Here is an 18,117-nt window from a genome sequence, read left to right as displayed (position 1 = left end):
GGAGATTAATAGCTGATTTCAGCAGCAAAAGAAAGAATTAGTAACTTAGAGGTAGTTCAATTGAGATAATTCAATCTGTGGAACAAAAGGAAAAAAAAAATGAAGAGATACCAGTGGAGTTTCAAGAGACCTGTAGCACATCATCAAGAATGCCAACATATACATATAGGAAGTCCCAGAAGGAGAGGGGAGAGAATGGGGCTGAAAGAATATTCCAAAAAATAAGAGCTGAAACCTTCTCAAATTTGATGAAAAGCAATCTATACATCAAAAAACTTAAGCTCCAATTTAGGATGCCCTGAAAAAGATCCACATATAGATATATCATAATCAACTTGTCAAAAAAAAGAGAATATTGAAAGCAACAAGAAGAAGGTTACTCATCACATACAAGGACTCTTCAATCACATTAACAACTTGTTTCTTATTAGAAGCCATAGAGACCAAAGGCATTGGGGTGACATATTCAAAATAAATATGGGCAGTAACTGTCTACTAAGAATTCTATATCCAGAAATATTTTCCTTAAAAATGAAGGACAGAGTAAACAACAACTGAAAGAGTTTGTCACTAGCAGACCTGCCCTCTCCCCCCCAAAAAAATATATATATGGAAGTCTTTCTCACTGAAATGAAAGGATGCTAGATAGTAACAGGAAATAAAGCACACTGGGATGCCTGGGTGGCTCAGCAGTTGAGTGTCTGCTTTCCGCTCAGGACGTGATACTGGGGTTCTGGGGATCATGTCCCACATCGGGCTCCTTGCATGGAGCCTGCTTCTCCCTCTGCCTATGTCTCTTCCTCTCTCTCTCTCGTGAATAAATAAATAATTTTTTAAAAAAGAAATAAAGCACACTGATAAAGGTTACTTCATAGGTAAATATAAAAGTGTATATGTATTTTTATTTGTATCTCCTGATGGTCTCCTATTTGCTTTAAAATACAGCTGCATAAAGCAGTAATGATAAGCTATTTTGTTGGGCACACAATATGTAAAATGTAATTTGTGACAATGACAGCATGATTGCTCATTAGACAAAAAATATTTGACAAAATCCAGCACCCTTTCAAACACTAAACCAACTAAGAATAGAAGTGAATTTCCTCAATTCAATAAAAGGGCATCTACAATAAATCTATAACTGACATCACATTGAATGGTGAAATGTTATATGCTTTCCCCAAGGATAACCTCTCTCCTCAGTTCTATTCAGCATTGTACTCGAAGTTCAAGCTAGGGCAATTGGGCAAAAAAGAGAAATAAAAGGCATCCATGTTTAATAATAAGTGAGGTCAGCACATTGTAGTATACAAAAATCACATGCACCTTACATACTAACACTGAACAATCTGAAAATGAAACTTAAAGAAATTCATTTACAAATGAATGAAATACTTAGGAATAAAATTAGTCAAGAAAGTGCTATACTTGTACTGAAAACTACAAAACATTGAAACTAATGACCTGTACAAACAAAGACATTCTGTGTTTATAGAAAGACTTAAACGTTAAGACAGAAATACTCCTCAAATTGATTTACAGATTCAGTGTAAAACCTGTCAAAATTCTAAACACTTTTTGGTAGAAATTGGTAAATTGATCCTAAAATTCATATGAAAATGCAAGGGAGCCAGAATAGCCAAAAGAATCTTGAAAGAGGGGGGTGCCTTGATGATACAGTCAGTTAAGTGACCAACTCTTGGTATCAGCTCGGGTTGTGATCTTAGGGTCATGGGATCGAGCCCACATTGGGCTCTGCCCTCAGCTCCAAGTCTGCTTAAGGTTCCCTCTACATCTCCTTCTGCCCCTCCCCCACCACATGTGGCATGTGCGCTCTCGCTCTCTCACTCTCTCAAATCTTTTTTTTAAAAATCTTGAAAAAGTAACAGCAAAGTTGGAAGACTCAAATTTTCCCAATTTCAAAACTTCCTAAAAAGCTGCAATAATCAAGACAGTGTGGGGGCTAGCCTAAGAATAGACCTGCAGGGGCATCTGGCTGGCTCAGTCAGAAGAGCATGTGACTCATGATCTCGGGGTTGTGAGTTCAAGCCATATGTTGGATGTAGAGATTACTTAAAAAAAAACAAAAAAGAATAGACATGCAGGTTAATGGAATAGAATTGAGAGTCCAGAAGGAAACCCAATTGATTTTCAACATGGGTCCAAGACCATTCGATTAGGAAAGGATTGTGTTTTCAACTAATGGTGCTGGGCATAACTGGTTATCCACGTGCAAATGAATCATCCTGGACTCCCATCTCAGACCATATACAGAAACTAACTCAAACAGATTAAAAACCTAAATGTAAGAAAGTATGAAACCAGTGTCTATCTCTGTATCCCTGGGTTAGGCAGCAGTTCCTTACGTAGAACACCAAAAGCTCAAACAACCAAAGAAAACAGATCAATTTGACTTTGTCAAAATTAACAACTTTTGTGTATCAAGGCACCTTACTAAGAAAGTCAGAAGAAAATCCAGAGTAGGAGAAAATATTTGTAAATCCTATATATATCTTGACAAATGTCCAACATCCAAAATGTATATATTTTTAAAAATTACAACTGAACAATTTTTAACCCAATTTAAACATGGGCAAAGTGTTAATTTTTCCAAGGAAAATACACAAATGGTCAAGAAGCATAGGAGAAGATGCTCAACATCATTAGTTATTAAGGAAATGCAAGTCAAAGCCAAAATGAGATACTATTTAAACAGGGCATAGGATGGTTATATTAAAAAGAATGGAAAATAATTTTTGGTGAGGATGTGGAGAAATTGGAACTCTTAGTTTGCTGGTGGTACTGTTAAAATGATATAACCACTTTGTAAGACAATTTATCTGTTCCCCAAAATGCTATATGTAGAGTTATCATTTGAGCTCCTAGATGTATATCCAAGAGAATTGAAAACATGTTCACCCAAAAATTATTCATATTAGCAATAAACAACCCAAGTGTCCATTAACTAATGAATGACTAAACAAAATGTGGATATTATTTGACAATAAAAGGGAATGAAGTATTGATACATGCAACAACATGGATGAGCCTTGAAAACATGATGCTAAGTGGAAGAAGCTAGACACATTGTGTATCGTTGCAATTTTTTTTTTAAGATTTTATTTATTCATGAGAGAGACCAAGAGAGAGAGGCAGAGACACAGGCAGAGTGAGAAGCAGGCTCCATGCAGGGAACTCCATGTGGGACTCAATCCTAGGACTCCAGGATTATGCCCTGGGCCGAAGGCAGGAGCTCAACTGCTGAGCCACCTGGGCGTCCCATATCATTGCATTTAAACGAAACATCCAGAATAGGGAAATTCATTGAAATGGGAAGTAGATTAGTGGTCTCCAGGGGCTGAGGGGAAAGAGAATGTGGAGTGACTGCTCATGGGTATGGGATTTTCTTTTGGGTGATGAAAATGTCCTCTAATTAGGTAGTGGTGATAGTTTTCCAATCCTGTTCTAAAACCTACTGAATTCTGCACTTTAATATCATGAATTCTGTAGTATATAAATTATCTTTCAATAAATAAATGACATCATAATAAATAATATTTATGCTCAGTTGATCATGGCACTGTTTTGTGCTGTGTAGTTTAAGTTGACAGACACATTTTTTTTTGACACATATTTAATAGCAAGATATATAAATTTTTTAAGGTCAGGTTTATTGTAATCTAATATATGTACTCTGAAATTCTTATCATTAAATTATTTTATACTCGATGTTGTAAATTATTTGAATAACACATCTCACTTATGTGATGTTCTTGTCTTTAAAGGAACCTTATGTATTATGCTGAGTGAAATAAGTCAGTCAGAGAAGGACAAACATTATATGGTCTCATTCATTTGGGGGAATATAAAAATTAATGAAAGAGAACAAAGGGAAAGGAGTGAAAATATCAGTGAGGGTGACAAAACCTGAGAGACACCTAACTCTGGGAAATGAGCAAGGCGCAGTGGAAAGGGAGGTGGGAGGGGTGTTGGGGTGACTGGGTGATGGGCACTGAGGGGGGCACTTGGCGGATGAGCACTGGGTATTATGCTATACGTTGGCAAATTGAACTCCAATAAAAAAATTAAATTAAATTAAAAAATAAATAAAGGAACCTTATGTTATCTTTAAAGGAACCTAATAATGGACATTTAAGAGAAGGAAATTGTTTACATTGATTATTCATGACTAATATAATAGAAACTAAAATTTCTTTGGGGAGTTGAGCAGGTTTGTGGGATGCAACATGTGACTATTTGAGCTTTTTACATAGATCTTTATTTTTCTAACCTTTGGTTCATGTAAAAAAATGAAGCTATAAATAGAGGAAGATGATTATTTATATATGTATATATACTTTTTTTCAGGTCAAGCAAATAAAGTGGCCAAAGAAGCTGCTAACAGATGGACTGGTATGTATTACAATGGTACTGATAAGCTATAGTTAGCTTTTTCTACACTATGGTACAAGATGCAGAAGCTGTTGTGCCTAGTTTTGTTCAAGAAAAGACATTTCCAGAAATGTATGTATTAAAGGTTTTTTTTTTTTTTTTTTAAGATTGTGTTTATTTTTAGAGAGAGAGGATGTAATCGACGAGAGGGGCAGAGGGAGAGGAAGAGAGAGAATCTTGAGCAGACTCTGCACTGAGTGTGGAGCCCAATTTGGGGCTCGATCCCATGACTCTGGGATCATGACCTGAGCTAAAGGTAGACACTTAACAGACTGAGCCACCCAGGTGCCCAGGAAGGAAGATATTTTTAGCAGAGCAGAAACAGCTGTTAGGAATCATATTTCCATTTGAAGTTATAACTTGCTCCTTCCAACATAAAAATGTTATGAAAAGAGCATGGCGTTAAAACAATTTATGCCTCAGAAAACCAACCTGTCTTCAAAACAAAAAGAAAACATCCGTAATAGTTGCAACTAAAGATTTTTATGTGATTATTAGTTAAGGTTTTGCTATCCTTTTACCTAAAAAGTTCCTTAAAATGTGTATAGAATAGAAGGTATTTACTGTTCAGTAATTCAGTATTTCAATATTATAAAATGAGAGATTACCACAGGGAATAAATACAACTAGAGGGCAGCCCAGCTGGCTCAGCGGTTCAGCGCTGCCTTAAGCCCAGGGTGTTGATCCTGGAGACCCGGGATTGAGTCCCATGTCGGGCTCCCTACATGGAGCCTGCTTCTCCCTCTGCCTGTGTCTCTGCCCCTCTCTCTCTCTGTGTCTTTCATGAATAAATAAAATCTTTAAAAATATATATGTTATATATATATGTTATATATATGTATATATATAACTAGAAATACCACATCTAAATGATTTATGGCATTAAAGACACTTAAATTTTTTTAAAGACCCTTTAAATGTGATTTAGCAACTTATATAAAACCTTGCTTAATAATTAAGAGTGGAGTTTTTATGACTTTTGTGAGAGGCATCTTAATGAGTGAGGAGGGGGATAGATGTTGTGAGGTCCTGAACACAGACTCATGCTTATGATATTGCCCATTCTATTTCTGTATATATCCTGGGGATGCCACCATGGAAATGAACAGAAGTTCTACTAGTCCTAAGGCTGTTTCTTTAAAGAAAAAAAAAAATCCTATTTTTTATCCATTTGTAAAAATTTCCACATAGTAGGAAAATTTTATTTGACAGGGAATCAATTATCTGGATCACAGGTAACATTGTCTCAAAGGCAGACATCTAGCAACCCAAGACATGTTTAATCAGTCTTTTTGAGTTGGTCCATTAAGCGTTGTTGTTGGTAGGCTTTTGTTTGTTCTTTTGTTTTAACCTTTGGAAGTTTACTCGCTTCTCAGCCTTTTGGCTAAGATCAAGTATAATCTTTGGAGGCTTATAATAAAATGGTTTCTTGCACTCATGTGAACCAGCAACTCCCTTCTGCTAAGCTTAGACTTACTATGCTACCTTAATCTTTTCCTCTCCTGATCCAGGTTGGAAGTCCATTCCTTCAAGCTTCCTACAATATTGCATCTGTTCTCTCATTTCCTAGAAATCTTTCTGTGCTCTTGGACCCTGTCCTGGAAGCTCTACACATAATACCTGATCTTCTCTCTTTAACATACTAATAACACTTTGGAATGATTTAGTAATAGGTTGATTTTTCTCTCTCTACTCTTGTGTCAGCTGGAAGGCGTAGGCTCTCTACCTTATAGGGTACCTGTAATACATTTCATACCTGTGTAATGTAGCAGTGAGCCCTATGGAAATGTTTGTGAGTGACAAGAATGTATGGTTATGCAGACACTAGGAAAACTAAACATCATTCTGGAGTGCCTCATGTTATTAGTAGTCTCTCCTAGGTCCTCATGAAAACTAAAGATTTGTTTAAAATTTTTATATAGGGATCCCTGGGTGGCGCAGCGGCTTAGCGCCTGCCTTTGGCTCAGGGCGCGATCCTGGAGACCCGGGATCAAATCCCACATCAGGCTCCCAGTGCATGGAGCCTGCTTCTCCCTCTGCCTGTGTCTCTGCCTCTCTCTCTTTCTGTGACTATCATAAATAAATAAAAATTTATTAAAAAAAAATTTATATAAAGATTCATTTTTTAATATCTGTTGATATTCCATTACAATTTAATTGAAAGAACTGGGGATATTTTGTTAACTTTATTCTATTTAATGTAGTAGTATTCACTTTCAAAGCAAACTTCAATACAGACATGCAGTTATCATTGTTAGATACTTGGAATTAAACTTCCTAAAATGAGAGATGCCTGGGTGGCTCAGCAGTTGAGCATCTACCTTTGGCCCATGGCGTGATCCTGGGATCAAGTCCCTCATCAGGCTCCTTGCAGGGAGCCTGCTTCTCCCTCTGCCTACATCTCTGCCTCTGTGTGTGTGTGTGTGTGTGTGTGTGTGTGTGTGTATGTCTCTCATGAATAAATAAATAAAATCTTAAAAAAAAAACTTCCTAAAATGATATATTTAAAGGTGATCAGACTTCAGGTATAAATACGTTAAGGATATATCACATTACAAAATATAGACATACCTCAGAGATATTGCAGGTTTGGTTCCAGACAACTGCAATGAAGTGAATACCACAATAAAGTGAATCAAATCAATTTTTTGCCTCCCAGCGCATATAAAAATTATGTTTATGCTGTACTATAGTCTATTAAGTGCGCAATAGCATTATGTCTATGTACCTTAATTTAAAAATACTTTATTACTGAAAAACGCTAACCATCACCTGAGCTTTCCATGAGTTGTAATCTTTCTTGCTGATGGAGAGTCTTGCTTCCATGCGGATGGATGGCTGCTGACTGACCAGGCTGGTGCCTGCTGATGGCCATGGTGGCTGTGGCAATTTCTTGAAATAAGACAGTAAAAGAAGTTTGCCACATCAATTGATTCTTCCTTTCATGAACGATTTCTCTGTAGCATGTGATGCTGTTCGTTAGCATTTTATCCACAGAACTTTTAAAATTGGAGTCTGTTCTCTCAAACCCTCTCCTACTCTATCAATTAACTTTATGTAACATCGTAAATTCTTTATTAGTCATTTCAGTAATCTCACAGCATCTTCACCAGGAGTAGATTCCATCTCAACAAATCACTTTCTTTGCTTATCCAGGTGAAGCAACTCTTCATCCCTTCAAGTTTTAATATGAGATTTCAACAATTCTGTCCCATTCAGCCTCCACCTCTAATTCTAGTTCTCTTGCTCTTCCCACCACATCTGCAGTTACTTCTTCCACTGAAGTCTTGAACTCCTCAAAGTCATCCTTGAGAGTTGGAACCAACTTCTTCCAAACTTGTTAATATTGATATTCAAACCTCTTCCCACAAATCACGAATGTTCTTACTGGCATCTAGAATGGTGAATCCTTTCCAGAAGGTTTTTAATCTACTTTGCTCAGATCCATCAGAGGAGTCACTCACTATCTCTGGCAACTATAGCCTTATGCAGTGTATTTCTTAAATAAGATCTGAAAGTCAAAAGTACTCCTTGACCCATGGGCCACAGAATGGATGTTGTGTTGGAGCACAGGCTGAGTAGATTTCTGGGATCTTCAGGATGGTAAATGAGCATTGGCTTCAAGTGAAAGTCACCAGTGGCATTTGCCCCAACAGGAGAGTCAGCCTGTCCTTGGAAGCTTTTTTTTTTTTTAAAAAAGATTGATTGATTGATTGATTGATTGATTGATTTATGATAGACATAGAGAGAGAGGCAGAGACACAGGCAGAAGGAGAAGCAGGCTCCATGCTGGGAGCCCGACATGGGACTCGATCTTGGGGTTCCAGGATTGCGCCCTGGGCCAAAGGCAGGCACTAAACTACTGAACCACCCAGGGATCTCCTGTCCTTTGAAGCTTTGAAGCCAGGCACTGACTTCTCTCTAGCTATGAATGTCCTACATGGCATCATCTTCCGGTAGAAAGCTATTTGATCGACATTGAATATCTGTTGTTTGGTGTAGCCACCTTCATGAATTGGCTTAGCTGGGTCTTCTGGATAACTTGCTGTGGCTTTTCCATCAGCACTTGCTGCTTCATCCTGCACTCTGATGTTACAGAGATGGCTTCTTTCTATAAGCCTCATGAACCAACCTCTGCTAGCTTCCAACTCTTTTTCTGTATCTTCCTCACCTCTCAGCCTTCATAGTGTTGGGGAGAGTTAGGGCCTTGCTCCGGATTAGCTTTGGCTTATAGAGGGCTGCCTTCTTGTGTCCTCATATGGTCTTTTCTATGCAGGTTCCTGGTATCCGTGTATCCACATTTCCTTTTCTTAAAAGGACAGCTGGCAAATTGAATCAGGGCCCACCTTAACAAGCTTGTTTTAACTTAATCATCTCTTTGAAGACCTAGTTTCCAGATACAGTCACATTCTGAGGTCCTGGATGCTAGGACTACAATGAATTTGAAATTTGGTGGGTGGGGGGTATACAGTTCAGCCTTAACATTCCAGAGGAACCTCTTTTAACCCCTCATTATCACTATCAACACAGTGCTAACATTTGAAGGAATATTCTGAACCAGAAAGCTTCACACCTTATTTCTCTATATTTATAAAACATATTCAGTATAAAGGTGATACATACATGAAAGAAAATGTGTGGGTGAAAAAAACCCCACAAAAACCTGACTCTCATTCCCATTCCCCAAGTGCAGCCCCTGTGAGCATGTTGGTATTACTCTGCATCCCTCATTGCCTATTCATAGATGCCCTTCCAGCAGATATTTAGATTGCTTTTATTTTTTTCTTACATTGGAATAAAGATTTAACCATAAATCTTTGTACAAAATTTCTTTTGTTTCCTTGAGATAAATTCCTTTAAGTAGATACAACACTTTCTCAGTGGCAAAATGCATTTTAAATCCCCCTCTCCCCCCGCCCCCCAGAGGACATGAAGGATACATCTGTTCCTATCTTAGTCTTAAGATAGGAGAACTACCTTTTATCCTCCTCTCCCCTTCTCCCTCACACTTGCCTGATTATCTGGAAACCATTATTATCTGTGGGGAAGAAAAAAAGGTCTGGAGAGAACGTGCACCCTTTGGGAACAGGAGCAGTTGTAATTCCTGAGGTAAGAGTCCTGGCCTCTGCTGTGGAAATGTGGAGGAAACACTGTTGTTAGCCTTTCCTTGTTTTTGGATTATCCTTTTTGTTTTTGTTTTATTTTTTAAAAGATTTTATTTATTCACTGATGAGAGAGAGACAGAGGGAGAAGCAGGCTCCATGCCGGGAGCCCAACATAGAACTCAATCCCGAGTCTCCAGAATCATGCCCCCGGCCGAAGGCAGGCACTTAACCGCTGAGCCACCCAGGGATCCCCATTTTTGGATTCTTCTTAAATTAGTGGGGCCTAATTTACTGAATTTTTAAATAATGCAATCTAGTTGCTCAGAATACTGAAGTATTTTCTTTCTTCTGAAACTAATTGCCATTACTTTTGAAAATAAAGCATACAGTGATAGAAGTAACAAAAAAAAAGAATATACTTATATCTGAAATGTTTTATGATTGTGTTTTCAATTTTTAAAAATATTTCTCAATTTTCTTTTAGATAATATATTTGCAATAAGATCTTGGGCCAAAAGAAAATTTGGGTTTGAAGAAAATAAAATTGACAAAAATTTTGGAATTCCAGAAGACTTTGACTACATAGACTAAAATGTTCAATGTTGGTAAAGGATCTGTGTACTTGTGAATATGTAATTTTTAAAATCTTATCCAACTAAATGTACTGAATTGCCATTAACCTGTATTTGTGTTTATCATTTTATTAATTTTAAATAAAGTATAAACTGTAGATGGTTTTCACTCTTTTTGATCTATCAAAAGCAGGATTATTCCCAAGTGGTCATCAGAGTAGGATAGTACAAATAAAATCATCCACTTAAGTTAGTTTTACAAATAATTTTTTAGAGATCACAGACATCATGGCAAGACAACATAGTTTAGTTTCATCCAAATATTAAATATTGACAACTAAGAGTACCTTTGAAGTTTCTATTGCAGACATACACCCACACAATGATACTTGGAAATAACCTTTAATACTTTAGTGGTTGCTGTACTATTTTTCATTATTTAGTGGAAAATGTATGTGATTGATTCTCAGTATAACTGCACCATATTTGTGAATTTCCTACAGAAAAAATACAGAATGTTGGTGTACTCAAGTTTAGAGTTAAGTGGTAATTCCTCAGTCATGAAAACGACTTTCTTTTGACTTTTTGATGCCCTTTGACTGTAAAGAACAAGCATGTGGCCCTTTGTCCTGACTTACGCACTTTTGATAAGATATAGTGGCATTGGTGTGGCACATATCATCAACTAGAGTTCAGGGACTTTTTTTTCAACTACCTAAAAAAGAGTAAATTAAAAAATAATTTATGTCCTGTGCATATAATTTTTTTCCAATTCAGTTTGGGTGTTTAGATTATTTGGAGGCCCTCCAAGAAAAAGAAGAAAACAAAATGAATGTGTATAATGCCCTTTACACACATGCCTTAATTTTTTCTCGTACTAATTTTGATGTTCTTTTAAGTACCTTGAATGAGATACTCCACATGTCTGAAATGACCCAAACAGCATCCAAACCGTTCGTTAGTGAATCTAGCCTTTGTATTGCATGGAGTTGCTCTAGGCCTTCTTAATTACTTCCTGGATGGGGGAGGGAAGGCAGCAAATTGGTCCATCTTTGTTCTTTGTTCTCAAGGCTACTTTATGTTGCCTTAAGGCGACAGCTCTTTTCACAGGAGAAAGTATTTGATGTAAGAGATTACAAAGGACAAAAAATAAAAATAACCCACCATAAGCCTTTCCCCAAAACACATTCCAAAATTTCTCAGACATAATTTGCTATTTATTAGAAAATAAACTTCTTTGTTTAAAGAGAAGGTATTATATTCCAAAAGGAAGCCATTTCTAATGATCCTTAAAAGATTTTGGACACCTTTATAAAAATTGAAGTATAATTAACATACAACATTATATTAGTTTCAGGTGTACAGTGTAACAATTGGACATTTGTATACATTGCAAAATGATCACCATAGTAAGTCTAATTACCATCTGTTATATAAAGTTATAAAAAAATTTTCTTACCAAAACTTTAAGATTTACTCTTAGCAACTTTCATATTTGCAATACGATATTGTTGACTGCAGTCACCGTGCATATTACATCTCCATGACTTATTTATATAACTGGAAGTTTGTACCTCTCTTGATCTCTGCCCCACATTTTACTCACCCCTGACCCCCTCCCCTCTGGCAACCACCAATGTATTCTTTGTATCTATGAGTTTGGTTTGGTTTTGTTCTGTTTGCTTGTTTTTTAGACTCTCTATATAAGATTACACATATTTGTTTTTCTGTCTGGCTTATTTCACTTAGCTTAATACCATTTAGGTCCATCTATATTGTTGCAAATGGCAAGATTTCATTCTTTTTTATGGCTGAGCAGAAATATGTACCACATCTTTCTCCACTCATCCATTGATGGACGCTTAGGTTGTTTCCATATCTTTGTTGTTATAAATAGTGCTGCAATAAGCCTAGGACTGCACATATATTTTCAAATTAGTGTTTTTCTTTGGATAAATATCGGAATTTTTGGATTTTAGTTCTATTTTTAACTTTTTTACAGAAACTCCATACTGTTTTCCGTGGTGACTGCACAAATTTACATTTCCACTAACCGTAAGGATTAATTTCTCCACATTCTCACCAACTCTTATTATTTCTTCTTCTTTTGAACAAGCCAATCTCACAGATGTGAGGTGATATCTCATTGTGGTTAGTGATGTTGAATATCTGTTCATATGTCTCTTGGCCATCTGTATGTCTTCTTTGGAAAAATACATATTCAGATCTTCTATTTTCTTTTTTTTTTCTTAAGATTTTATTTATTTATTCATGAGAGAGAGAGAGAGGCAGAGACACAGGCAGAGGGAGAAGCAGGCTCCATGCTGGGGTGGGACTCAATCCTGGGTCTCCAGGATCATGCCCTGGGCCCAAGGCAGGCACTAAACCGCTGAGCCACCCAGGGATCCCACTGGATTATTTTTATGCTGTTATTGAGCTATATGAGTTCTTTATATTTTGGTTATTAACCCCTATTAGATATGCGATTTACAAATATCTTCTCTCATTCAATAGATGGCCTTTTAATTTTGTTGACAATTTGTTTTTTCTGTATAGAGGCTTTTTAGTTTGATTTAGTTCCATTTGTTTATTTTTGGTTTTGTTGCCATTGCCTTTGGAGTCTGATCTACACAAAATATCCCCAAAAGCAGTGTCACGGAACCCACTGCCTATATGTTTTTGGTAGGATTTTTATGATTTCTGATCTTAAATTCGAGGCTTTAGTCCATTTTGAGTTAATTTTTGTGTATGTTGTAAGATAGTGGTCCAGTTTCATTCTCTTGCACGTGGCTCTCCAGTTTTCCAATCACTGTGTATTAATGATACTGCCCTTAAGCCCATTGTATATTTTTGCCTCCTTTGTCATAAACTGATTGACCATATATATTTGGGTTTATTTCTGGGCTATCTGTTCCGTTGATCTATGTTTCTATTTTTATGCCAATACCATGCTATTTTGACTAATATAGTTTGAAGTTAGGAAATGTGATACCTTCAATTTTGTTTTCTCAAGATTGCTTTGCCTATTTGGGATTGTTCTGTTAGTTTGTTGTTAGTTTATAAAGATGTAAAATATTTTTGTATATTAATTTTGTACCCTCCAAATTTACTGAATTTGTTTAATGGGTTTTTGGTGGAGTGTTTAGGGCTTTCTGCATATAAAATCATGTTCACAGATAGTGATAGTTTTACTTCTTCCTTTCTAAATTTCGGTGCCTTTTCTTTTTCTTGTTTAATTGGTCTGGTTAGGACTCCAATACTATGTTGAATAAAAGTGGTGAGAGTAGGCATCCTTGTCTTGCTCTTGATCTTAAGGGAGAAGCTTTCAGCTTTTCTGCTGTTGAATGTGGTATTAGCTATGGGCTTGTCATATAATGCCTTTATTATGATACATTATGTTCTATTTGTATCCACTTTGTCAAGTTTGTATCATAAATCAGTATTGAATTTTATCAACTGCCTTTTTTACATCTGTTGAAATGATATGATTTTTATCCTTCATTTTGTTAATGTGTTATGTCACACTGATTGATTTGCAAATTTTTTTATTTGCAAATGTTGAACCATTTTTCCATCCCTGGAATAAATCCCACTTGATCATAGTGTATGATCTTTTTTTTTTAAGACTTTATTTATATATTCATGAGAGACACAGAGAAAGAGAGAGGCAGAGACAGGCAGAGGGAGAAACAGGGCTTGTGGGCAGCCCGATGTGGAACTCAATCTCGGGATTCCTGGATCACGCTCTGGGCTCTGAAGGGAGAGGCTCAACCGCTGAGCCACCTAGGCATCCTGTGTATGATCTTTTTAATGTATTATTGAATTCAGTTTGCTAATATTTTGTTGAGGATTTTTGTATCGAGGTTCATCATGAGTATTGGCTTGTAAATTGTGTGTGTGTGTGTTTAGATGTCCTTTGGTTTTGTTATCAGGGTAATGCTGGTTTCATAAAATGAATTTAGGAGCATTCCCTTCTCTTCACGTTTTTTGTTTGTTTGTTTGTTTTGTTTTTTTCTTTTTTTTTTTTTTTTGGAGAGTTTGAAAAAGGTAAGTATTAAATCTTCTTTGAATGTTTGATAGAATTCACTGGTGAAGATGGCTAGTCCTGGGCTTTTGTCCGTTGGGAGTTTTTTTTACTACTGGTCTATTCAGATTTTTTATTTCTTCATGATTCCATCTTTGAAGATTGTGTATTTCTAAGAATTTATCCAAGTTTTCGAAGTTGTCCAGTTTGTTGGTATATAATTATTATTCATAATTGTCTCTTACTATCCTTTGTATTTCTGTGGCATCAGTAGCAATTTCTCCTTTTTCATTTCTGATTTTATTTGAGCTTTCCCGTTTTTGTTTTTTGTTTTTTAAGATTTTTATTTCTAAGTAATCTCTGTACTCAACATGGGGCTCAAATTTACAACCCTGAGATCAAGAGTCACATGCTCTATGAACTGACCCAACCAGGTGCCCCAGCCCTCTTATTTCTCAATGAGTTTAGCTAAGGGTTAATCAATTTTACCTTTTCAAAGAACCAGCTGTTAGTTTCACTGATCTTTTCTATTGTCTCTCCTACTCTCTATTTCCTTTATTTTTGCTCTGATATATATGATTTCCTTCTACTAACTTTGGGCTTTATTCCTTTTCTAATTCCTTTAGGTATAAAGTTAGATATTTTATTTGAGATTGTTCTTGTTTCTGGAGGTAGGTAGACCTGTATGGCTTTAAACTTCCCTTTAGAGCTGCTTTTGCTGCATCCTATAGATTTTAGTATGTTGTATTTCCATTTGTCTCCATGTATTTTTTAATTTCTTCTTGATTTCTTTATTGTCCTGTTGGTTGTTAAGTAGCATGTTTAATCTCCATATATTTGCGATTTTTCCAGTTTTCTTCTTATAATCAATTTCTAGATTTAAACCATTATGGTCGGGATCCCTGGGTGGCTCAGCAGTTTGGTGCCTGCTTTCGGCCCAGGGAATGGTCCTGGAGTCCCGGGATCGAGTCCTATGTCAGGTTCCCTGCTTGGAGCCTGCTTCTCTCTTGTCTCTGCCTCTCTCTCTCTCTCTCTCTCTTATGAATAAATAAATAAATAAACAAACAAACAAACCATTATGGTCAGAAAAGATGCTTGATATGATTTCAGTCTTTTTCATTATTGAGACTTGTTTTGTGGCCTTGCATATGATCTGTCCTGGAGAATGCTCCATGGCATTTGTGAAAATTGTGTATTCAACTGTTTGGCAATTTCTCTTTTACGTCTATTTTATGGGCCTAGCACAAGAATAATTGACGTGGGGTCTGTACACGAGCCAGCCAGAAGCTATGCTACCCTCCCAAGCCAGTAATATGCATTTTTTTTAACATTTTATTTGTGGGAGAGGGAGAGCATGAACAGGGAAGGGTGGGGGCAGAGGGAGAGGGAAGGAAAGTCTCAAGCAGACCATGTTCAATATGGAGCCCAATGCAGGGCTCGATCTCAGGACCGTGAGATCACAACAGAAGCCAAAACTGGATACTTAACCAACTGCACCACCCAGGCACCCACAAGTAATGCACTTTTAAATGTTTAATTAAATGGACTCTTTGGGAAGTAGGATGGGACCTGATTTCTATTATTTGCCTATTTGTGTGGTGTAAATACTGTCAGTATAGTCAATTTCAGATTGCCAGTGTGATGACAATGCATCACCTTGTGATGCTCAACTCAGAGAGTTAGGAAAAGATGCTCAATAGCACATCAGTATATAGTATTTCCACATACACATGTAATAGATGTAAATAATGTAAAGAACACCGAGAAGGATAAAATGTAAAATAATTAGGGAGTGGTGAGTTTTTAACTTCAACATCATTGCTTTTAATATATAATGGTTCATCATAGTTTATGTAATTTATTCTGTAGTGATGGCTGTGTTTAACAGGTGGCTCACTGTTACTTAACAATTCAACACTTGGCTTGCCTATGCTAGCACATCATTGTTCTTAACTTTAAGAGCTGCTTTTAAGTTTGCTCTTCCCTGAAATTAGAGATACTGATAAAGAAGCATAGGAGCATTGGTCCAGCCAAGTTCTAGGAAATCTTTAGTCCCAGATTAGTTTTGTTATTGATGTGAAGACTAAGTATAATTGGGGTAGAACAAGTCAAATTATTAGTGATCCATGATCTGATTTGATTTGGTAAATAATGTTATGATTGATACTCCCTATAGCTTTCTAGTGAATTGTGAAGTCTAAAAGATATTTGAGAGGTGATACCCATTTTATCAATCTTCTTCACATGTAGTTATTTTTTTAAAATCTCACTATCCTATTTTTAAAGAATTCTAGGAAATAAATTTTATAGTCGTCTAATAAGTTGCACAATTGTTCAGGACCAGTTCATATCACTGATGTCCCTTCTGAGGTTGGTCCAGGACCAAAACGATCTGTAAGAATGAATTGGATGCGACTTTTCCTCTGATGTTTGCCACATCATTAGTCTAACAGGATTATAAAGGTCTTGACCTATCTCAGAAATAGATGCTATTATCCAACTTTATTAAACATGCTTCTCTTTAAAGGATTAAAAAAGGAAATGAGTAGAGCTGCCAGCCAAGAAACAAGGAACCACCCTTTTAATTCTTGAACACAAAAGTCTAAGTTGTAAACCTGATAAAATTGTTTTTGAGAATATGATTGGAATAAAAAAGGAAACATTTTTCAGCCAAATGGCATCATTTGTAAGAGCAGTTAAAATGTGACAGATGGTAGGAATGTATCTTAAAATAATGCATAAACTCCTTTTCAGGATATGCTTCCTGAATATTTTCCATATACCAGGAGAAAAATGTACTGCATTATGAAATGTCCCATAGCAGTGAATTTAAATATGCTTATCCCAGCTTATTTTTAAAAATATATATTTGTGAGAGAAGTCAGATAATATGGCTGTCTTTAGTAGTAGTTGTTGAATCTCAAAGCTAATAATTTCTGTTAACCAGGATAACTACGATCCCTAGAGCCAGATCCAAGGCCTGGTTTTTATACCCCCTGAAGCTAAGGATGTCCTTTTACATTTTTTAATGACAGGAATATGCAACAGAGAGTATTTATGGTCTGCAAATCCTAACATTATTTACTATCTGACCCTTTACAGAAAAATTTGATCCAAAAGGTCAAAAGCTGACAGCCTGTGGGCTAGATATGACCTACAAGGTGTATTTTATTTTGCCTAAAATATATTTTTTTAATTTAAATTACTTGCCAACATATTCACATGCAAAATGTCACATGCAAATTGAAACTTTTCAGCTTCTTTTGGAAACTGGATGATTTAGTAATCCTCAATCCTCATTGCACATGATAGCTAGAGGAAGTAGGACTGGCTCAATGGTAATGGGTTCTTTTCTTGGAAGAATGCCAGCATATAATAGCTTTCTTCTGTATTTTTTTTTAAGATGTATTTATTTGTTAGAGTGTGTGCCCACACACTGGAGCAGGGAAGGGGCAGAGGGAGAGAATCTTTTTTTTTTTTTTTTAAGAGAGAGAGAATCTTAAGCAGACTCTTTGTTGAGCAAGGAACCCCATGTGGGGCTAGATCCCAGGACTCTGGGATCGTGACCTGAGCCAAAATCAGAGTCAGACACTTAATCGACTAAGTCACCCAGGCACTCCACAGCTTTCTTCCTTAAGTCACAGTTTTATTTCAAGTTGACAAACTGACCTGAGATCACACTTTAGTTTCAACTTTAAAATTGCAGAACAAAAAATCCTGGTACTATTTTTAAAATTTCATTGTATTAAATTTATAAATTAACAGAGATATTTGATATCTTCATGATGATGAAGCATCCTATTCAAGAACCAAGAACAAGTGACATCTTTCCACTTGCTCAAGCATATCTTTGTGTTTTTCCAGTGATTGCATAGTTTTCTTTACATAGGTTTTTCACATTTCTTAAGTGTATTCTTTTTTCCCCCCAGTTTGTGGTTTTTAGGGGTTTTTTTAACTTTCATTT

General features: G+C 36.3%; 1 protein-coding gene across 1 annotated transcript in view; it reads left to right on the top strand.

Moving 5' to 3' along the window:
* The window catches only part of MND1 (meiotic nuclear divisions 1), a 62,717-nt gene extending 52,480 nt beyond the window's left edge, over window positions 1–10,237 (top strand). The window contains exons 7-8 of the mRNA XM_041738873.1: window positions 4,369–4,413; window positions 10,042–10,237. Coding sequence (XP_041594807.1) covers window positions 4,369–4,413; window positions 10,042–10,148 — 152 coding nt within the window. The 3' untranslated portion in view covers window positions 10,149–10,237. The remainder of the gene's footprint in view (window positions 1–4,368; window positions 4,414–10,041) is intronic.
* The last annotated feature ends 7,880 nt before the right edge of the window (window positions 10,238–18,117 follow it).

Source organism: Vulpes lagopus, chromosome 23, assembly GCF_018345385.1.
Source record: "Vulpes lagopus strain Blue_001 chromosome 23, ASM1834538v1, whole genome shotgun sequence".
Taxonomy (NCBI): Eukaryota; Metazoa; Chordata; class Mammalia; order Carnivora; family Canidae; genus Vulpes; species Vulpes lagopus.
Note: the sequence above shows the minus strand (reverse complement) of the source record. Positions and strands in the feature narration are given on the sequence as shown.